The sequence below is a fragment of the Heptranchias perlo genome, chromosome 7, assembly GCF_035084215.1.
Source record: "Heptranchias perlo isolate sHepPer1 chromosome 7, sHepPer1.hap1, whole genome shotgun sequence".
Lineage (NCBI taxonomy): Eukaryota > Metazoa > Chordata > Chondrichthyes > Hexanchiformes > Hexanchidae > Heptranchias > Heptranchias perlo.
The window spans coordinates 55,898,692-55,922,791 of NC_090331.1; the positions used below are offsets into that span (position 1 = coordinate 55,898,692).

The 24,100-nt window shown below is 41.8% G+C and overlaps 1 protein-coding gene across 1 annotated transcript in view; it reads right to left on the reverse strand.

Annotated features, from left to right (window-relative positions):
- The window catches only part of pde11a (phosphodiesterase 11a), a 271,348-nt gene that overhangs the window by 64,949 nt on the left and 182,299 nt on the right, over window positions 1-24,100 (reverse strand). The window contains exons 12-15 of the mRNA XM_067986810.1: window positions 12,279-12,425; window positions 9,581-9,688; window positions 2,693-2,802; window positions 1,737-1,827 (exon numbers count right to left, since the gene is read on the reverse strand). Coding sequence (XP_067842911.1) covers window positions 1,737-1,827; window positions 2,693-2,802; window positions 9,581-9,688; window positions 12,279-12,425 — 456 coding nt within the window. The remainder of the gene's footprint in view (window positions 1-1,736; window positions 1,828-2,692; window positions 2,803-9,580; window positions 9,689-12,278; window positions 12,426-24,100) is intronic.

The window sequence follows — 24,100 nt, forward strand, 5'->3', positions numbered from 1 at the left end:
GAGTCAATTATAACAGGCGCATGCAGTACACGCCCTGCCCCCTGCACACCTGATTCCATGTGATCAGATTTCCAGGCCAATGGATTTGTTTCCACACATACCCAGGCTTAACTCACCACAACCTCTCTCGACCCCTCCACTGCTTTTGTGTTATCAGACTGCTTGTCCGATATCTACTCTTAGAGGAGCCGCAATTGCCTCCAGTTATACGTTGTGAAGTCCAAAGCCATCATCTTCGGCTCCTGCCACAAACTCCGTATTCTTGCCAGGAATTCCATCCCCCTCCGCAACTACTGTCTCAGGTTGAACCAAACTGTTTGCAACCTTGGTGTTCTATTTGACCCACAGATAAGCTTCCATCCCCGTTTGCACTCCATCACAAAGACAGCCTACTTCCTCCTCTGTAACATTACCTGCCTCTGCATCCATCTCAGTCCCTCTGCTGGTGAAACTCTCATCTGCACATTTGTCACCTCCAGACTCAACTGTTCCAAAGCTCTCCTTGCTGGCTGCCTATCCTCCATGCCCTGTAAACTTCAGCTCATCCAAAACTCTACTGTCTGAATCCTATTCCGCACCTCATCCCGCTCACCCATCACCCCTGTTCTCATTGTCCTACATTGGCTTAAATTCAAAATTCTCATCCCTGTGATTAAATCCTTCCATGGCCTTGCCTCTCCCTTTCTCTGTAACCCCCTCTGACCCTGTAGCCTCCCCAGAACTTTCTGTTCTTCTGATTCTGGTATCTTGTGCATTCCCCAATTTTATCCCTCCATGGGTGGCTGTGCCTTCAGCCACTAGGCCCCACGCTCTGGAATTCCCTCCATCTCCATTTCTTCCTTTAAGACCCTAATTAAAATCCACCCCTTTGACCAAACTTCCAGTCACCCCTCCTATTATCTCCTCCTTTGACTTGCTGTCCATTTTAATTGATCGTGCCTCTGTGAAACAGCTTGGGAAGTTTGTCTATGTTAAAGTTGCTATATAAACGCAACTTGTTGCTTTATCACATTGGTATGGGCTAGAGTTGAACCCGGCCCCAGAAATAAAAGGCCAATGTTTAGCACCCACTACAGCAAACTTACTATTTTAATATCTTAAAAATCACAATTTTTACTGGAGCTATTTATATTAGTGAGTACTGTGGATATCAGGACACATTTTGAGGCCACATGGTTTTAAAATATCATTTTCTATATATTCATCAATATGTAGGAAAGATATTGAGCAAAATGCAGTATGCATTTTGCAGTATGCATTTTGCTTTCTGGTTTTGTTCAATTATTTATTTTTATTCAGTCCTTCATAGTCACAGTTGTGTAATATATCTTTTTTCTTTTCTGTATTTATGATTTCCAGTGAAATGTTCTGCATTTCCAGGTATTGATTATGCTATGTACCAAGAACAGACAAAGAATTTTTATTGTGAAATTCTGTTAAGTGCATTTGAAATCAAAACTGTTCAAAGGTCAGTCTAGTCTTTGGTGACTGAATGCAACAAGATTTATTGACATTTCTCTATCTTCACTTTACATGCTGCCCCACAAGAGAATTTACTCAGGCTGGAAGGAACATCATCTCAGTGATCATGGCACAGGTTGTTAAATGTAGCTTTGACTATGCTTTTGCTCTCATTAGCATTGTAGGGTATCACTGACGAGGATACACTTTATTTACACATTAAACACCATTATATTGCGATTTCTGATTTAGAGGAAATAGCCAGACTGCTGTACCTCACTCTGAAGAATCATAACTGCATGATTGAAATGGTGAAGCTCTAGAGTAGCTGAGGTACCATACAGCTGTGCCAAGGCAGACCCGCTCCTAGAGAAAGGAAAAGAGAAAAATAATCAGGCTGAATATAGCATTTCCCCAACTTCAAAATTAAAATTTCCCCCCATCCAGAATGAATCTTATTGTATTCTTTTACCATCTGGTTTGCTGACTGGTTCTTAAAAGATCTGTCAGCTGAAAAAGGCACCAAGTCCATCTTACTAATGTTAATTGAGCACAATGAACTGGCCAAATTTCCAAACCAATTGTTAATATTTTAACAGGTGCTAAAATCAACTCACTATCAAGCCCATTACATCTGATTTGGAAGGCAAACAGATGCAATAAGAAAAGCTTTGACAACATGAAGGATGTTTAATCTTCTTAAATGCTGATTTGGATAAAGTATTTATGTGGTTTTAGATCAAATTCCTACTTTAATGTATTTGGAATTTATCCAGCACTGCTAATGGGGTAGTTTCGGCTAGAATGGACTTTGCTGGATAATGCACATCACATAGGAGAGGTGGTTTCTATAAATAAAATGTGGTAACACCCATAGTAAATTAATAAGCAGTTTTAATAGTGGGATATGGGTAAAGAATTTAAGTTTTGAAATGAATCTCAAAAGCAGTAGTGCACTGCAGTGTCTGGTGAGTTACCTGAGCTTTGTATTTACAAAGTCTGCTCTCCTTCTATTCTGTGTTTTAAGCTCATTGGCTATACATCATTGATCTAAATTGCCAATTTCTGCCTGAGTGAAGCTATAAATGTTTGTTAAATAACATTAATGACAATTTAGAGGGTTTAAAAACTCAATAAAGGAGTTACTTTTAAATTATTTTCATCATGCACATGCTGAGTATAGTCAGAGAGCAACAGAGATGACAGTATATGTGTAAGTATCAGAACTTACTTTGCTTGGAAAGCATTGTTAGTGCCTCTATGGTCCAAGTCATGACACAGGCAGCCTACCATTAGACCAAGAACTTCCGTGTCTGTTAAAATTTCCTGAAAATCTGCAGTCTGGCAAAACAACAAATATATATGAGGTAAGGTCCAATGGGTCCATAGCTTGTGTCTGTGGGGTTGACTAAAAGCAAGATAAAAGTATTCATAGCAAGTGAGCTCAATTATAGGAAGAAAACCTGTACCCAACAACTTCAATTATACAGACTGTAATAAACTCTGGCTCACAGCTCCATCTTTAGGTGGTTTTCTTTTTACTTTTCTCTGTTTTATTTGTATACCAGGTGCTGCAACAATAGGGTGCAGCTGCAAAGAATTCTAATATGGAGAGTACGGTACAAGAATAACCATGTTGGCAGGAAGGAAAGACTTGAAGATGTTACCAACAGGTAAGTCACATATTTTGATTGTCAGCAACCTTGGTTTAACAAATAATGATTGATTCTGCATTTAAACTTCTGTGTATAAGGGAGAGTTTTGAGCAATGAGGTTGGGTGAAAGAGCTCCAAGAGGAGGAATGGTTTATGAGGATTTGATGCTGGCATTATGTGTTAGTTTGATACAGAATGTTGAGGTAAAGCTGCAGTAACTTGATTTGGGTCCATCCCAAAGACAAGATAAAAGATATTGCATCCCTTTATAATAGTGAATTATCTGGTAACCTACTGTAAACTTGACCATATCTTCTGATGAATTTTATGACTATAGCCTGGAAAGTACTGTAAGCAATCTTATTGTAGGAATTTTTAGCACATTTATGTCAAAATCCTTTTTGCTTTTTTAACAGAAACATTTATTTTAAATGGGTTAATGTCTCTGCCAAAATAATGGAGAGAGGAATTTGATAGAGTGCATTAAAGTTTTCTACAATAACATTGCTGATAGTAATTTCCAGGAGTATATAGTGGGACTTGCCATTTAAGACTCTTCCAATGGAAGATCACCCCTCGTGTGCAACCGTAAAGGTTTGGCAGAAAGGGTTCTCTATTATAATTGACCTCTAATGACAAACCATCTGCTGAACATGACTAGCAACCAGATCTGTCCAATTGTAATTAAAAACCACACCCAACTGTATATTCGCTCGTAGCCCATGTCTTTTGTTTTCTCTGAGAGTAGTGTACTGCAGCTAAATATGAGACAGCCCTTAAAGCATTTTCAACATTTTGCCTTTGACCTTGTCTTGAGAATATGGGATTGTCTGGCTGATTTGAGAGTAGATCACAGAGCTATGAATTGGCATAAACTTAATTTCTTCCAGCAGTGAGCCGAAAGGTTTTGCGCCATGTTTTATAGAATGCTGATTTTAAAATTCCATAGACTTATTCAGAGAGCACTAAAACCTGCAGACCTCAAAAGGTGATCTTCTGTTGACAAACTCTGAAGGAGCCTTAAAGTTTTCCCCTGTTCAGCTTCCTAAAAAGGTATCACTCCGAGCAAAGTGCTAAGAAATGATGGAGCTGGCTTGCAGCACGGAGGTAATCAAGAAATAATTCACATGGTGACAATATTAGCCTTTAATTTTGTTAAAACAAGTCTCACTTCAGTGCAGGATTAAATTTTGAAAGAGCTATTAAATGTAAAAACAAATATTTTGTAGATTTTCGCTCCTATTTTAAGTCCAGTTTATTTAGGATTACAGAATTTTCCTGCAATGAGGGTTCACCTATTTTTGAGAGACCATCTGTTCTCAGTAGAATAGGTAGCCTTAAATGATGGGGTCCACTATTATTTTTCAGTTTTTATATCTCATTATGTCCCTCTAAAATTGTCAAGCACTGATTTAACTTTACCATTAGTGTTGTAAGTAAACAGCTGAGGAGTTTGGACCACTACAGAGCAACAATAAATACAAAGTGTTGACACAGGGTACATAAATTGTGGGGGAGTGATCATTCTGCTGATCATAAACCACATCAACAAAACTCCTCAGTTGAAGTAAAGTCTTTGAACTCTATGCCAAGCATTCAGTAGCCTATGCTGCAAATAAATCCCTTTTCCCCTTAGCATTTGCAACAACATTAAAAGTAGTAATTATGAGTGAATGGACTTTACATTAAAGCAGGGAACAAAGCAGTTTATTAATAGTTTATTAATGTTATTATTAACACATATCCAAGACTTAAAAAAAACCTGTGGTCTCTCTAGTACAGAGCCTACTTATGTGTATATACCAGCCTTTATTGGATAAGATTCATGCAGCACATTTCTGCAACAATCTGAGATGAGTTTGTCCTTAATATGCTCATTTTTGTTCTATTTTATGTTTGATGTAAGAATTTTTAATTTGTTTTAGAATGTGCCAATTGATCTCTAACTTGGATGTGTTAAATGGAATCTTAATAAAGCTACTCACTAATAAACTATATTGAACAGAAATAAAATCATATGTGGGGTGGGGCTTAGCAGCAGTGAGAAGAGGTTGTGTGGTACTGAGCTTTTGTAGTATTGAGAGGATGGTCCCTGGATTTAGTAACACTAGAGTGAGGGTCGTGAACTTCCCAACACCAGTGAAGTGGCGATGCTGGGACTTGGCAGCATGGGGGAAGATTGTGTCATGTGATTTTGCAGCATTGTGGAGGGGCAACTTTGGGATTGGCAGAACTGAACGGGGTAATGTGGCCTTTAGCTCACTAGTGGACTCCAGGGGCATGATTTTAGCTCAGAGCTGGGAACCCAGCGCATGTATAGATATTAGCGTGGGGAACCCGGAAGTCAAGCGAGTGCGTCCCAATCTACAATCACAACTCAATTGAAGGTAAATATTTGTGCTTCCTGGTTTCCCCATGCCAGATTGACAGGCTGGCTGCCTGTTGGAAGGGAAAGGAGCAATGAATCGGAGTTGTGGGCTGTAGAAGAAATTGAGGTGGGGGGACGTGGATGACATCAGGCGGGCCTTGGAGAAGATCGGGGGGGAGGGTCTGCCGATCATGGGGGTCTGATCGTGCCGGGTGAGCTTGTTGGGCCTGAATGAAGCACTCCTCCTCATCCTGGCCCACTAGCAGTGCAATAAAGGCACTCACCTCATGGATCCACCCCTTCTCACCTGCTTTTACCTGACGTGAATCAGAAGCGATGGGAAACCCGAACAGGTAAAGTTAAATTTGTTCGATATTTCTAATCTGATCTGATCGAAGTTTATAAGATATTAAGGGGAACAGATAGGGTGGATAGAGAGAAACTATTTCCGCTGATTGGGGATTTTAGGAGTGGGGGCACAGTCTAAAAATTAGAGCCAGACCTTTCAGGAGCGAGATTAGAAAATATTTCTACACACAAAGGGTGGTAGAAGTTTGGAACTCTCTTCCGCAAACGGCAATTGATACTAGCTCAATTGCTAAATTTAAATCTGAGATAGATAGCTTTTTGGCACCCAAAGGTATTAAGGGATATGGGCCAAAGGCAGGTATATGGAGTTAGATCACAGATCAGCCATGATCTTATCAAATGGCGGAGCAGGCACGAGGGGCTGAATGGCCTACTCCTGTTCCTAATACACACAAAAAATTAAGTGCCTCAACTATCGCAATGAGATCATTACCCTTTTAAATATCAGCTCGCGGCTTTGAATAGGGTCGGGACTTCCGTGCATCCAAACACACCAGGGTTAAACCCAGAAGTTGGATGCGTTGGAGTCGGGATGCGGTCCCGCTCCAAAACAAACTATTTATACTGCCCACCTGACCTCACCTCACCCCACCTGTTGGGGGTTAAAACTACCCTCCAGGTGTCTGTCAGCAGTGAGAAGGGAAAGGGTCTGATCGCTTTGGGCAAGTAGGGTCCTGGGTCTGCAGGCACTAGTTTATAATTTACCGATAAATATCTGCAAATATTGCATTAATTGTTTTGTGATTGATTCCTGAAAAAATACTGGCGGGAATTTCCTCGCGGGTTCTCTCGATCGGCCTCCGTAACTTTGGCGTAAGGTAGGCAGAAACCCTGTTTATCTGGGGTCGCCGCTGAAGTTACAGCTGCTGAGTGGAAGAACCCCAAAGGAAATTCCCAGCATCTGTTTTCTTTAGATAAATATTACACCACATAAGTAATCATACAGATTCCACTCCATGTCTCTGCCTTTCTGGAATGGTAAATAAACACACTACTGCTTTAATAAAATTTTATTTTTATTTTCAAATCAGCAAGATACAGTCACCAATTTTTGCATCTCTTGGAAAAGGAGTAGGCGGTGGTAGGGCTTGCAATCAACATCCTTTGTAAGTTACCAGTCTTCCTGTCAATCAAACACTTGCAGAAATTATATCAGAACACGTTATTTAGCTGGAATAAGTAGTCCAAAGTTTTTTTTGATTTTTATAAACCTGAGAACAATATGTTGTTGGGTTAATGTCCAGAAACAAATTACTGTACACAAGTTTTGGTATTTTCTATTCAACAACAAATAATTTTAATTTCACTCATCTATAGCCGCTGTATAAACACATCTTATGTAAAGGTAATTAAACATAAACAATAGTGTGTGTTTTTTCCCTGTGTGCCCTCCATTTCTCTCTTCCCTGTTCCTGTCCCCATCCAACTTCTCCCATCCTCCCCCTCCCTTTCATCTTGCATTTTTCCCCTACCCAGTTCCTCAGAGCTGTGCTGGAAATAATTGGGTTTGGATAGTCCGCTCTTTGCTCCAGGAACAAAGCTGCAATGGTTAACTGAAGGCAGTGTCGCATTACTTTCCTCTCTCCAGGACATGAATGACCCCCTCTTTCCGCCCCCCCCCCTGTTATTTGCTCTTCTGATTGGGCTGTGGTGATGCAGATATATTCACATCCAATTATACATGCAATCACAGCAGATAAAATTGTGTACAAGGTATCACTCTGTGCCAATCACAGCCCATATCAGTATAGGAGGAATTCCACCAAGACAAAGAGTTTGTCTTTGCCCCCACCCCACCACCCCAGTATTCCAGGCAAAATATGATTCCTTTTCTTTCAAGTAAACCTGTACAAACTCTCAATATTTGGGACTGCAGATTATTCACGACCTGCATTTATATAATTCTATCCAAAATGATTAGTCCCAAGCGGAGTACTGAAGATGAACATTCTCCCTAGGCTGCTATGTATTTTCTAGATGTTTACAGCATATATACCATTTACCATCTTTAAGGAATTAGACCTGCATGTTACTCACTTTTTTATGGAACGGTAAGTGGTCTCTTCTTGGTCTTTGCTACTTCCAACATCTCAAACATGGGGATGTAATTTGTTTGTTTGCCAAATTGCATCTGACTTACTGGCAGACAAGGATCAGATGTATCCATGAGTGACTTGTGTCTCTGGAATAGTAGTAGATAGCACTACAGCAACAATGTTGTAGATACTTACTTGTTGGCAACTTGCCTTTTCTCCGGCAACCCAGGTATATTACAATCTTATCAATTAATTTGGCTCACTGTATGGATTTGATGACATATTTGCTTTTTCAAAAAAAAGGTACAGGGTATCTACCCCAATCTGTCACTTTAGGATAACCTTAATATCCTGTCTTAAACCCCTCCTCAACTTCTTGGGATGGTCAGGGATTCAATACTTGGGATGATAAAGGCCTTAAGTACACGTTGCAGCCCTTCCTTAGAGGATTCTAGGGTCCCATGCTGTTCTGCAAGAAGCATTGTTTTTGGAGAGTTTTTTTTTTTATATAGATTACTTAAAATTCATCACTTGTTATGTGATATTAATGTTACTGGGCCTCTACTTTCAGCGTTTTTGTTCTTGTTAAGACTTTGAAGTGTTATGTTAATTCATTGTTTCTTCTAAACTCAAACTGATTGATTTTTTTAAAAAAAAATCATCTACATATTAATAGCAATATTGTGACATGGCAATGGGGACCCCACATTTATAATTAATTCACCTCGCAACATTGAATACCAAGCTCAGCTGTGTTGCTGCAGTGAGGTAGTGAATGGAGGCTGGGTTCCGATCCCATTCAAAGTTCCAGAGGTTTTGGTATTAAATTTACACCATTGCAAGTAAATTAAATCTAACCAAATGAACAAAGATCAAATCTAAAATGAATATTCTTTTTCAATGCTGTTGTTTTGACACTTTGGGGAAAATGTTAGTGTTTTGGGGGTGGGGGGAAGGTTTCTGGGTGCGATTGGCCTGATTGACAGGCTAGCTGGCGGGTAGGAAGGCCTGCTGCAGCATGGCGCAGCCGGGGATGGGTGGGAGGGAGGGAGGGAGGGATCATGGGCTGGGGAGAAGACTGGGGGGGGGGCTGGGATTTGGAGATTGGAGGTCACTGGAGGCTGGCTGGCGAGCAGGAGAAGATCGGAGGGGCCGGGGAGAAGATCGGATGAGCAGGGATTTCGCTGGAGGTTAGGTGAAGAGTTTGGGGTGGGGGGGGGGTTGCTGCGGCCGATCGTGGGGTTCCTGTTGGCCAGGTAAGCTTGTTGGGCCTGAAGGAAACACACCTGCTCCTCCGAGCCCACAAACAGTACAATAAAGGCACTCACCTCATGGATCCAGCCCTTCCCGCCTGCTTTCGCCTGACATGAATGGGAAGCGATGGAAACCCGATCGGGTAAGGTTAAATTTGTTTCATTATTCCAATGCACAAAATACTAGTACCTCAATTAAGTACTTTGCCCTTTTAAGTATTGGCCCGCCGGCTTTAAGTGGGGGTGGGACTTCCTGGTGTCTGCTGTCCACATGGATACAAACCTGCCTGGGTTAAACACAAGTGGGCGACTTGGAACCGGGCTGCGGTCCCGCTCCAAAAAGCTGTTATTTTAACCTCCCATCCACCCGTTCTTAGGGATTAAAATTTACCCCTTTTGTGTCTGTCATATATTACTGTACTTTGTTAGAATACTCACTGTCAACATTGCAAACATGCACTGAGACACATTAAATGCATGCCGCCAGTTGTGGTAGAGAACCATTCTGTAATTCTTCCGGACAGTCAGTAACCACCTGCACAAAGTCTGTAAGACACAGCTTGTAAATCCAATGTACAGAACAACAACTTTCATCTATGTAACACTTTAATGTGATAAAACGTTCAAGGCACTTCAGAGGAGAAGTGGACGCTATGCAGTCATGGAAGGGAAGGGAAAGATGATTGAATGCATGGTCGAAAAGTTAGATTTTTGAGGAGGCTTTTAAAGGCATGGAAGGAAGTAGAAAGGCTAAGGGGTAGATGGAGAGAGAGGTTCACAGAGCAGGACTGAGATGACTTATGATTCTGTCACCAAAAAAGGAACAGTGGGACTGGACGAATCAAAGGACAAGAAGGCATAGCCTGTGACATATGGAGGTTACGGAGGTTGTGAGGGGAGAGCCAGTGGAAGGATTTGTAAACCAGAACAACATTTAACTACAGGCCTTTGGCCAGTGGAGGTCAGTGAGGACAGGGGTAAGCGGGACATTTCACAGGACAGAATGTGGGCAGTGGAGTTTTCGATTAGTTGGAGTTTGTGTAAAGCGGTGTTGTCCAATACATTTGCCACTAGCCACATGTGGCTAATTGGGAATCCGGATGTGGCTAATTGCACTTTTGATTAGTAAATAAAAAAAATAAGACATAGTGATTGGGCGTGTGATCTCACGCTGATGTTTGCATGGCGCATGGACCTGTACTTTAAACTTTTTGTGTGTTTTTTGGTAAAATGATAAGACGAAACGCAGAGTGTTCAAGTGATTTTTGATTGTTGAATGTGATTTACTTCCTTGGTTACTGCTTATTGGTTAACTGCTAAAATAGTGTGTAACACGGGTGAAAACACCGGGTCTTCAGCAGCATGGAAACATCAGCAACATTTTCCGTAGAGGGGAGCTGTCATTGTGATCAGCTTGATCAATCGCTTCAGACCAGCAGAAGAAAGCAAGCCCAACCAATAACAAGTAGTTCCAACAGGGCCCATCATGGTAAAGGGCAAGCAGCATCCAAACACATTCTGGACAGAGCAGGGGCAGGTGTGGCGCATCTTGTTGTGCAAGTCAAAATTCTCACCAATCACTTTGAAGTCAAAGTACCGTTTGCAACTGCTGGACAAAAACCTAAAAGCTGCACTAAGATGTACTGTGTCTAATACATTCAGGCCAGAATGCCAAACTTTGGTGAAAGAGAAATATTGCGAAGATCCACGCTGAATGGAGGTAGATGTTTAAGTAAATATACACTAAGTACATTTACCTGTAATGTGTGTACAGCATTTTCTACTAAAATTAGTGCCTGTGGCTAAAACTGTCACCGTAGCCACACCTGTGGCTAGTTAGTGATTTCTATTAGACAACACAGGTATAGAATGGATAAGGAGGCCAATGAGGAGAGCATTGGACAAATTGAATCTTACGGTAATGAAAGCGTTGTTGTTTCAGTGGGGGTGAGGTAAGCAAATAATGTTTCAGAAATGGAAGTAAGCAGGTTGAAGTGATGGATACAATATGGAGTTTGGAGCACTTTTCAAGGTAATACAGGATTGTGCACTGTCTGGTTCAGCCTGAGCAAGCACATGGAGAGGGGTGTGGAGTCTCGCAAGGCTACAAGGTTTTGGTGGGAGGCAAATAAAATGGCTTCAATTTTCTCAATGTTCGACTGGAAAAGCTCTGGCTAATCAGTGACTTTATGTCGAATAAGCCACCTGACAAATGGTTGTGCAGTTGAAGATTGTGTAGAAGTAAAGTTGGGTATCATAAGCACGCATATTGAAACTGAACCCATGTTTATGATTATTGTTCCCAAAGGGAAGCACATAAATGAGGGATCTGGATGGAATTTGGGGATAATCTGAAAGTAACTGTGTGGGAATGGGTGGAGACATCAATGCTGGAGATGTGTTGGCTACATGGAGACAGGTAGGAGTGGAACCAAGCAAGGAAAGTCCTGTGGAGTGAACCATTGAGGAGAGACAGCGAAGGAAGGTGTCAGAGGTGAAAACTGCAGAGAGATCAAAGACCGTGGTCACAGTAACAGACAATGTTGTTAGTGACTTTTTGCCCCTGGCAGTCTTCTGTGCTGTGGGTAGGGTGGTTGCCGGATTGAAGGGACCTGAGCAGGGAATTACAGAAGAGGTGAATGCAGAGCTGGGTGCCAACAACGCATTCAATAATCTTGGAAAGAAAAGGTATGTTAGATCGGTGATGATAGTTGGACAGAACAGAGGGATGGACAGAACAGAGGGATGGGCAATAAATGCAGGCCTTGCCAGCGACACCCACATCCCATGAACAAATGAGAGTCGAGGCTGTGCGAGGATTGAAAGACAGTAATATGCTCAAATGAGCAAAAGGTGCCAGGGAGTAAGGGGAGAGGCCCAATTGGGACCTGCCAAGGCCACACTACTGTCGATCCAATTTTGGTGGCCACTGTGGTGGGATGTACAGCCAGGTGGGGGACTTTAATGAGAGGGGAAGGAGTCACTATCTATAAGCCAGGTTTCTGTCAGGCACAAAATGTCAAACTCATCCAGGATCATGTCTTACACATTTTATATAAATACTGTAAACAAATATCTTGTATATTACACAATTTACATTTTTATAAATTATTCTACTTGTATTTGGATGAATTACCTCATAATCAATTTTGAATTTCTGCACCATTCCAAGCTCCATAAACATTCTGAGGGCTGCAGTGATCATAGCATCTTTGTCAAGAGAGAAGTCATTGAAATGGAATTCATCAATACTGAGTTCAGTAGCAAGTGGGATGTTTGCTGCCTGCAAATGGAGAGAATTCTCAGGCTTTTTAATAATTCAAAACTGAGGTTTCACTTTGATTTTTCATCTGCTCTTCGCAGCAAATAATAGAGAGAGATTCTTCGAAAGCTCCCCAAAGAAAAAAGATCGAACCTTTGGACTACTGCTGCGTCTTGGGGAGATGTTTTAAAATCAGTCTGCAGTGATAGTGGTATACAGAATGATGTTAAAAAGTACAGAACTAACCATATTCTATGCATCTTTTCATTCAGGAAACTGATATACATTTATTTCTTTATTCTAGATTTATGAAATATAAGCCTATTTCATATCTGATATTTTCAGCATCCCAATCCTGCAAGATCCTGTTCAAAGACATTGTTAAAGCAATAGTTCTATTCAGGGTTTCAACTGTTTTTCATGGAAAAACAATCTTTATTTTCTTAATGTCCAATATGTGGTATACTAAAGACCTGCCGATGGATAGTTCTAATTTTTTTAAATAGTTTTCAGAGTACAAACATTTGATTTTTTTTTTCCCTCCTTAATCCTTCATACATCTTTTGTAATTTTTTGTATCTATTGTGTACATTGAGTCTATAGTCCATATGCAGGTGGCCATAGACTTATTTATATAGTTGTACTACCCGAGGGACATGTTTATTTCATTTATCTGAAGTCTGTTGAGGAGAACACTTAGTTCTTTTTTTAAAAAAAAGTAAATAAATAATCTGTAAGCAATGCCACAGATACTGCTCTTTGAGCTAAAAAAGATTTTCAGCAAGATATTCAGTATAAACAAGGCCTGTTTTATATATTTGCTTTCACTACTGGCTCCTTAATCGCTCTTCAGTTTCACTCAATGGGGTTGAAATTCGCCATGTGCAATAGTGAATCAGCAGCCCGTTTAACACTCCACCCAATTTATTTTTTATTGACTTCGATGGAAAAGAAAATTGGGCCCGGTGTGGAACGGGCCGCTCCTTCGTTATCATCTGCTTTGCACTACCGCCCAAGACCAATTTGAACCCCAACTTTGAATTTGTCTCTACAAAGGCTGCTGGTTGTTACTCGCCTGCCTCCACCCAGGAACACCTGCATTAAGAGAATCTGCAATGCTATCGTCAGTAGTGACCTGTGATTGGCTGACAGATAGCACAATTTAAACGGGGCAGGACAAACATTTTTTTTCTGTGATAAAAGAATCTCTCCCATATCGGGTAGGTGCCCCAGCCCCTGACTTACCACGTGATAAACTCGCCCAGTAAATTATGATACTAACAGTCAGCAAGGACCCTGTAGGAGCATTATTTAAATTATCCATTCTATACAGGTTAGTTGCTGGCTTGTCTTCTTAGGCTGCTGGTTAACTTCTGGGCCTTTTTTGGGCTATTTTCTGCATTCAACAACTGAATTTGGACTTCTGTTAACAATTTTGTGCTGGTGCTGCTTTTGTTTACCTTAAAAACAGTTCTATTGTAGTCACGGGTGGCCAGGGTCCAAGGTACCGTAGACTGCACCCACATTGCCTTGCGGACAACCCAACACCAGCCTGACATCTTTCTCAATAGAAAGGGATACAACTCCTTGAATGTACAGCTTGTTTACGACCACAGGCAGCGCATTGTGCCCAGATTCTTGGCAGCAGTCATGACTCATTCATCCTTCGCCAGTCCTCTTATGTCACCTTTGTAACTACCAGGCCATCAGGTTACAGGCTAACTACTGGGTGACAAGGATTATCCTCTTCAGACTTGGCTCGTGGCTCCTGTCAGGATCCCAGGCACAGACACAGAGCTAGCCATGCTACCACCAGAAATATCATTCAGCAGACCATCAGACGTGCAGCTAATAAGCAGTGTGGGTAGTGCTGGCTGCACATCCGGCTCACTATAACGAACTGCCTGCAAGAATTTCACGTCGTCCTTCTACTGACGTGAACATTGTGTGCAGCCCCTCCGCGTCCATTTACAAGCATAATCAAATTTCTAGGCTAAAGACTCAATTTGAAGGGAAAGGCTCCCCATGTGCCTCCAACCTCCGAACTAGCGGCAGCAAATACAACAGCTGCAGCTACTGGCATATAGCTCATATCTGACATTTTGGTTCTGGGCGCACACAGGCTGACTTTTATCAGCTTGCCGGTATATAGCAACAATGCACTTTGATATTACTGGAATGCATGAACCCTCAACCTATGTAAAAGAAAGTCCACATCTGGATTGGAAGTTGCAAATATTATTTTGCATTAACTGCACATGTGTGGAATCCTCACATGCCATTTCTTTAAATGCATGTTTGCAAATTTGGAGCAACAACACATGCAACTATTGCATATATGCAGTTATCCATTGTTGCAGAATCCATATTAGGAAATTTCAGTTGGCTGATTTAACTGATTGCCAAAATATGCAGCTTACTTTACAATGAGTCCACCCTGACTTCGGCAAAGGTAATCATCTTGGATGGGAGGAGCATTTGCTCCTCCCGTCTTGACATGTAAGGACTGCAGTGTAGGTAGTGGGAGCCTCAAGCTGGAGATGTGTTGGCTTTGTTGAGACAGGTGGTAGTGTATATCCTCCACATCCTACAGTGGGGAAATTAATATCTTGTTTTTCATTTCTTAAATGACACAGTTTCTTCATGTATCACAAGTCCAACCAATGATTTCCATCTTTTACTTTTGGTGGCTATAACCTTAGTCCTCCTTCATCAATCACAACATTCCTGGTCTCACTATCTCCTCTGACCTCAAATGGAACTCCCACATTTTCCATTATTGATAAAGCTGCTGGGGGACAGAAGCTCAGTTTCCTCCTTTGTGCCAAACACTTCTTTTCCCATCAATAACTCTTAACTGTCCATCAAACCCAAGTTTGTCCAAGACTTCGATACAATCTAACTCTTCCAGTATTTCTCTCACGCCCCTGAGGATTCAGGATAAAACTTATCATTTAACAGGTTCCCTACACTACAGCTTCCAACTCCTCTCCATCTTGCAGATTGGAGGATGCAACCATTGTATCAATATTAGTATGGTTGATATTCCTTTAAACGTTCCCCTCTCATTCCTTCTAAGCTCCAAATACACTTTCTTACATTATCTTCCTGCTTTCTGTATCCTCACTTGTTGATATCAAGAATCATTACACAGCCTCCTATTTCATTCTTTTCCAGAACTTCAAAACTATCTAACTCATTGTCTCCCTCAATCTTCCCTTTTAACAATCTTTAGGCTTTTAAAATCCAAGCTTAGTGTCACCTTTTTCTTGATTTTAGCTCACTCTTTTTCTCTTCAAACCTAGTGGTGTCTTGCACTATGGGTCTTGGGCCTTCATATTGGTTTCTTGATTGAACAAGTACTGTTGGCTTTTGTAGCACAATTCCAGCAGTGCACAACATATACAGCTAAAAAGCCATGTCTGGAAATGTGCTACCTTTTACGAACATAATGATTCTAAATGTATAGCAAAATTTGATAAACATTGCAAGACAATCAGCTTGGATGTATGTACAGTTCTCAGTGCTGGACAGTATTGTTGTATAACTGATGCTAACACAATCTGCAGCATGCTGCTTTGTACTTTTACCATGCAGTAATTAATCATTTGTACACCAACTAGTGACAGAACTTACTTTCTCCCCAGTTTGCTAGTTGGCAGTTGTCCAGTTCATTGAGATATAAACACAACCACTGCATTATGACAATGTAAAATTCAGTACTGTAAAGCTACAATATGCCACATCCTCGAGGTTCTAACACTTCTAAAAAGTAATTCGGACTCCAGTGTGAAATTAGCCTGTATTACTTCAGACTCACTAAAAGGACTGGAGCAGTATAATAGGCAATTGTTTTGAGGTGCTATATATTCTGCCTAGAGAAAGGCAAGATGAAAGAATTATCTCACAGTACAGCCCACATTTGAAAACTGAACCAGTTTGAAAACAGTTTCCTTTTAATTATTCTAGGAATGTCCAATTCACCAGCCCTGGGTAAAAACAGTAAGAAAACCAACATATCTGTGATCTTTTCGTAATTGAAAAAGAAAAGTAGTCTTCTTCCCTACAATAAGGAGAAAACTTTGACTTGATTCAAGATAAAAATATATTCAATCATGAATGTTAGTTGACAGTGCAAAACTGTTGCAAGAAACTAGTTTCAGTTCTTCAAGTGAAGTTTGTAGAATTTTAAGGCAGTAAGCCTCTTTGGAGTATGGAGTTTTGTTAGAGTAATAATTTGAAGATATTCAAATATGTAAGAAGATATACCAGATCATTCAGTAACATTTACATTGGAATTTGAGGAAGGGGAGTGTTGAGTAGGTTCTCTCGACCCTTCAATGAGCAAGAAGCCCAGGGTTGCTCCCTGGCAACTGTACATGGTGCTATGAAATCTTTATTGGACAGATGGCATTTTGGTTTAGAATCTGTCTGACTTCTACGGTGAAGATAGTAGAGAGAGAACAAGCACTACAATTGACTCATACTATTCCTGATCCATCAACTCATGCCTTTCCTGATCCGTAAAATCTTTACATGATTGCCACTTTTAATAGTCTTATGTTGGCACTGGAATATTGAAAAAAAACCTGTATTCTCTATTCTACAAGTAAATTGGAACTTGATGGTCCTCAGTAATAATGAGCTAGTATCAGTAATGGTGACCATGAAACTACCGGATTGTCGTAAAAACCCATCTGGTTCACTAATGTCCTTCAGGGAAGGAAACCTGCCATCCTTGTCTGGTTCTGGCCCATATGTGACTCCAAACCCATAGCAATGTGGTTGATTCTTAACTGCCCTCTGAAATGGCCTAGCAAGCCACTCAATTGTACAATCCCGCTACAGAAAGTCATAAAGAATAAAACCGGACGGACCACCCAGCATCGGACCACTAGGCATTGGACACGACAAAGTCAAACCAAGCCCAGTCAACCCTGCAAAGTCGTCCTCACTATCATCTGGGGATTTGTGCCAAAATTGGTAGAGCTGTCCCACTGACTAGGCATAGCCATACTCACAGAATCATAGGTTTCAGCCAATGTCCCAGACTTCTCCATCACCATCTCTGGGTATGTCCTGTCCCACCGGCAGGACAGACCCAACAGAGGTGGCTGTACAGTGATATACAGTCAGGAGGGAGTGGCCCTGGGAGTCCTCAACATTGACTCCAGACCCCATGAAGTCTCATGGCATCAGGTCAAATATAGGCAAGGAAACCACCTGCTGATTACCACCTACTTACTGCCCTCCCTCCAGCTGATTAATCAGTACTCCTCCATGTTGAGCACTACTTTGAGGAAGCACTGAGGGTGGCAAGGGCACAGAACGTACTCTGTGTGGGGGACTTTAATGTCCATCACCAAGAGTGGCTATATAGCACCACTACTGACCGAGCTGGCTGAGTCCTGAAGGACATAGTTGCTAGACTGGGCCTGCGGCAGGTGGTGAGAGAACCACCACGAGGGAAAAACCTACTTGACCTCCTCCTCACCAGTCTACCTGTCGCAGATGCATCTGTCCATGACAGTATTGGTTGGAGTGACCATCGCACAGTCCTTGTGGAGACGAAGTCCCGTCTTCACACTGAGGACACCATCCAATGTGTTGTGTGGCACTACCACTGTGCTAAATGGGATAGATTCAGAACAGATCTAGCAACTCAAGACTGGGCATCCATGAGGTGCTGTGGGGCAGCAGCAAAATTGTGTTCTACCACAATCTGTAACCTCATGGTCTGGCATATTCCTCACTCTACTATTACCAACAAGCCAAAGGATCAACCCTGGTTCAATGAGGAGTGTAGAAGAACATGCCAGGAGCAGCACCAGGCATAACTTAAAAATGAGGTGCCAACCAGGTGAAGCTACAACGCAGGACTACATGCATGCTATAGACTGCTATATAGTGCTAAGCAATCCCACAGCCAACGGATCAGATCAAAGCTTTGTAGTCCTGCCACAACCAGTCATGAATGGTGATGGGCAATTAAACAACTAACAGGAGGAGGAGGCTCCGTGAACATCCCCATCCTCAATGATGGCAGTGTCCAGCACGTGAGTGCAAAAGACAAGGCTGAAGCATTTGCAACCATCTTCAGCCAGAAGTGCCGAGTGGATGATCCATCTATGCCTCCTCCCAATATCCCCACCATCACAGAAGCCAGTCTTCAGCCAATTCGATTCACTCCACGTGATATCAAGAAATGGCTGAGTGCACTGGATACAGCAAAAGCTATGGGGCCCCAACAACATCCCAGCTGTAGTGCTGAAGACTTGTGCTCCAGAACAAGCTGTGCCTCCAGCCAAGATGTTCTAGTACAGCTACAATACTGGCATCTACCCAACAAAATGGAAAATTGCCCAAGTATGTCCTGTCCAGAAAAAGCAGGACAAATCCAATCCGGCCAATTACCGCCCCATCAGTCTACACTCAATCGTCAGCAAAGTGATGGAAGGTGTTGTCGACAATGCTATCAAGTGGCACTTACTCACCAATAACCTGCTCACCGATGCTCAGTTTGGGTTCCGCCAGGACCACTCTGCTCCAGACCTCATTACAGCCTTGGTCCAGACGTGGACAAAAGAGCTGAAATCCAGAGGTGAGGTGAGAGTGACTGCCCTTGACATCAAGGTAGCATTTGACCGAGTGTGGCATCAAGGAGCCCTAGTAAAATTGAAATCAATGGGAATCAGGTGGAAAGCTCTCATGTGACTGGAGTCATAACCTAGCACAAAGGAAGATGGTAGTGGTTGTTGGAGGCCAATCATCTCAGCCCCAGGACATCACTGCAGGAGTTCCTCAGGGCTGTGTGCTAGGTCCAGTCAACTTCAGCTGCTTCATCAATGACCATCCTTCCATCACAAGGTCAGAAGTGGGGATGTTCGCTGATGATTGCAGTGTTCAGTTCCATTTACAACCCCTCAGATAATGAAGCAGTTCATGCCCGCATGCAGCAAGACCTGGACAACATCCAGGCTTGGGCTGGTATGTGGCAAGTAACATTCGCGAGAGTCTAACCACCTCCCCTTGACATTCAACGGCATTACTATCACCGAATCCCCCACCATCAACATCCTGGGGGTCACCATTGACCAGAAACATAACTGGACCAGCCACATAAATACTGTGGCTACAAGAGTTGGTCAGAGGCTGGGTATTCTGTGGCAAGTGACTCACCTCCTGACTCCCCAAAGCATTTCCACCATCAACAAGGCACAAGTCAGGAGTAAGATGGAATACTCTGCATTTGTTTAGATGAGTGCAGCTCCAACAACACTCAAGAAGCTCGACACCATCCAAGACAAAGCAGCCCGCTTGATTGGCACCCCATCTGCCACCTTAAACATTTACTCCCTCCACCATCGGCGCACAGTGACTGCAGTCTGTCCCATCTCCAAGATGCAGCAACTCACCACGGCTTCTTCGACAGCACCTCCCAAACCCCTGACCTCTACCACCTAGAAGGACAAGGACAAGGGCAGCAGGCGCATAGGAACAACACCACCTGCACATTCCCCTCCAAGTCACACACCATCCCGATTTTGGAAATATATCGCCGTTCCTTCATCTTCGCTGCGTCAAATCCTGGAACTCCCTTCCTAACAGCACTGTGGGAGAACCTTCACCACATGGACTGCAGCGGTTCAAGAAGGCGGCTCACCACCACCTTCTCGCGGGCAATTAGGGATGGGCAATAAATGCTAGCCTTGCCAGCGACACCCACATCCCATGAATGAATTTTTTTTTAAATTACAGCTATAAATATGTATACAGTATTCACAAAAATATTGAGCGGTTCATGTTAAAGAAAGGTTTCATGGGACCTAAGGAGTTGCTCACTGCAGTAACCCAGCTTCAAAAGCTATAATTAGAGTTTAATTATTGGCAACACAAAAGGCTCAACTTTCAAATGTTCAACACTTTTAAAACTAGTAATTATTTGATCGATCCTCTACTGGTCCTTTAGTACCTTGCAGCTTGAGTGTCACAAAATATTACAATTTCCACAGTATAGACTAGAAATGTATGTTCTGCTTTTGTTGCTCCAACAAGAGGAATATTGATTTCAGAAGGAGTTCACAGTCTCTATTAACACTTTAAAAGAAGGCCTGAGTTAGGTTTCTGAATTGGCCCATTGGTTGTTGGCACTGACTTGGGCCTTGGGCTATAGTTTTCAAAACCATGACATTCTATTTACTGTGTGCTACAATAAGGTGTGAACCAGATAAAAATAGATTTTTATGTCAAAATTGGTGCATCTATTTTTATTGAACAAGTGATATTAGAGATATAGAATGGAGAAAAAAATGAAACCACAAAACTATTAATCAAGGAATACATCAGTTTACACTTAGGAATTCCATCATAGAAAAACTTGAAACCACCACTATTACACCATAAAATTAGCATCTATGCTCAGCAATGCAACTCTAGTGTTTAAAACTCATTTTAGTTTTTTTATATAAATTTACTGTACTTCATATTTTTATACAATTTAGAAGTTCATCAACATTAAACCTATATGAATTCATAGGAAATAATATGCTGGGTTATTGCAACAGATTGTCTGCTCCATACTATAAAATGGTACGTTAATCATGCAGAATGTTTGCTTTAAGTTTTAAAGTCCACCAAATGTTGAATCTGTGAATATATACTTTATATTAACAAAAGCTTACTATGGCTATTCTACCTGGTACATCTATACTTATACTGCCAGTGACCTATGGCTACATAAACAAATTTCATAGCACCATTGGCCTTTTGACATTAGTTTGAATTCCATATCCAGTACATAAGGATCAGTGCTTGGGCCTCAGCTATTTATAATATATATCAATGTCTTAGATAAGGGGACCAAGTGTAATATATCCAAATTTGCTGATGATACAAAGCTGGGTGAGAAAGTAAGCTGTGAGGAGGACACAGAGGCAGCAAAGGGATACAGACAGGATAAGTGAGTGGGCAAGAAGGTGGCACATGGAGTATAATGTGGGGAAATGTGAAATTATCCACTCTGGTAGGAAGAATAGAAAAGCAGAATATTTTTTGAAAGTTGAGAGACTAAGAAATATTGGCAGTCAGAGGGATTTGGATGTCCTTGTACACGAATCACAATGTTAACATGCCAGGTACAGCAAGCAATTAGGAAGGCAAATAGTACGTTAGCTTTTATTGCAAGGGGGTTGGAGTATAAGAGTAAGGACGTCTTGCTGCAATTATATAGAGCTCTGGTGAGATCACACCTGGAGTACTATGTACAGTTTTGGTCTCCTTACCTAAGGAAGGATATACTAGCCTTAGAAAGGATGCAACAAAGGTTCACTAGATTGATTCCTGAGATGAGAGGGTTGTCCTATGAGGAGAGATTGAGTAGGATGGACCCATATTCTCTGGAATTTAGAAGAATGAGAGGCGATCTCATTGAAACGTATAAAATTCTTAGAGGGCTTGACAGGGTAGATGCTGAGGGGTTGTTTCCCCTGGCTGGAGAGTCTAGTACTACGGGGCATTGTCTCAAGATCAAAGATTGGCCATTTAGGACTGAGATGAGGAAAAATTTCTTTGGAATTCTCTACTCCAGAGGGCTGTGGATACTCAGTCATTGAGTATTTTCAAAACTGTGATCGATAGATTGTTGGACACTAAGGGAATTAAGAGATATGGGGATAGGGTGGGATAGTGGAGTTGAGGTAGAAGATCAGCCATCATCTTATTGCATGGCAGAGCAGGCTCAAGGGGCCATATGGCCTAGTCCTGCTTCTATTTCTTATGTAAGGAAGAAATTGTCATTTTAAATAACTGGATAACTTACAATTGAATTTTATTTGCATTGGTAGCTTACAACAGTGTTGTATAACTGTTCTATAATTTGTCAACAGAAGTCGTTTTCACTGGGGGAGCTTCTCTACTTAAACTCCAAGCAAAAATATATTATTATTAGATGTAGATAGAGTATATGGCAGACTGAACTCCAGTAAAGCTTTCCCTTTTTATTTTTTTTAATTCTCCACTTCAGCTTATTTTACAAAGCAATTTGGCATTCACCAGGTAGATTCTTGAAGTTTTTTTTGCTCCTCCATGTTATTTCCTTCAATCTAATCTGCAGAACTTCTGTAAACACAGAGGCTTTTCAGTACCTGCTGCTGTATAATGTGGGGAACTGAGGCCTGAGGGCTGCTCAGTACCCATTGCACTACGCATGTCATAGTGCCGAAAGCGTTTGCGTGTGTATTGAGAACCTGTGCAGGTATTTTGCACTAAGCTTATTATAGAGCCAATGAATACAGTAATTGGGGCAAAGCTCCAGTTTGCATTCTAGAAATTTAGAGCCAATGGGCACTACCAGGAAGGCTCCTTCCCTTATGTTTAGTCTTGGTGCTTAAAGTGATCTGTTGCAAGGGGATGGTATATATTTTTCAAACTATTTTGGTGCTTCATTGTTATGCAGCTGTTTAGCTATTTTGTTGCTTTGCTGTTTTGCCAGGAACAAATTTACTTTAATTATCTTCAAACTGCATTCCGTCTGATTGCTCTGCATATTGCTTTGTGTGCTGCCTATATGGGTATCTCGCACAGTATTTGTGGAGGAGGTGCCATAAGCAGTGAATTTGCACCTTAGATGCAAATTAGGGCCCATCCTACATTGCCACCCATTGGTACAGAGCCATGATCGTACCACGATATGTCCAAAGATTATGATTACTGAAGGAGGCTGCTACAGAACTATGCAGCCAGATCTGGGAACCATTTCCAAGGCAGGAATGGTTCTGTGACTGGCTGTGAAGGTTACAGCTGTGTTGAATTTTTATATTATAGGTGCATTCCGAGCAAGCATGGAGATCGAATCTGTAGGAGTCTGTCTTGACTGGATTTAACACACCTTCCAACTTTCAATGTATATTTGCATCATGTCGCATTGTTTGCTAGGGCCAGTAACTTTCCCTTTGGAAATCAGCCAGCAGCATGAAAGAGCCTCCAGTTCTACTGTGTTTCGAGTGCAAGCATCATTGACTGCATTGTGACCATATGTGCTCTCCTACCTCCAATGCCAAATTAAAATCAATGGAAATGAAACTTGGTCGGTTTCTATAATGGATGAAAAATCTGCCCTGCTGGTTTACCGCCCGCCCTGCTGGTTTACCGCCCAAGCAATGAATCCAAAAGTTATCTCTATCCAGGATGCTTGGCAATACTCTTGTTTGGAGGCTGCTCCAAAAAGATCCATCCTTCTCTGTGGCACCTCCTGCAGAAACATCTCTGATGCTGCATCTTGCTATGATGCTGTTCTGCCTCTGCGTCTAGCTTTTGCCATTTTTTACTTTTACAGCCGCATTTCCTTTTTAAAAGCTGCTTGCACAGGGATAACTTGTCCCATAACCCCTCCATGTCGTTCACTAACTGCTGGGAATGTTGAAAATTAATTGAAATGATCTGATCTTGCATTATATAGAGAAGTCTGCTTCATGCAGCAAAGGTGCACATAGCACCCTGAAAAGCAGTGGTCAAACAAATGTATCAAAAAGGACAGTTGGCCCATCAAGCTTATCCTATCCCGACAATACAGTGCCCAGATCACATTATTGGCCCCACTCTCAGTAATGCTCCTTGTTCAATCCAGCAGGAATGACAAAAGAATGATCTTGTTCTCTCTCTACCCCTCCGCCAGCCAGTAATGCAGCTAAAGAACATCA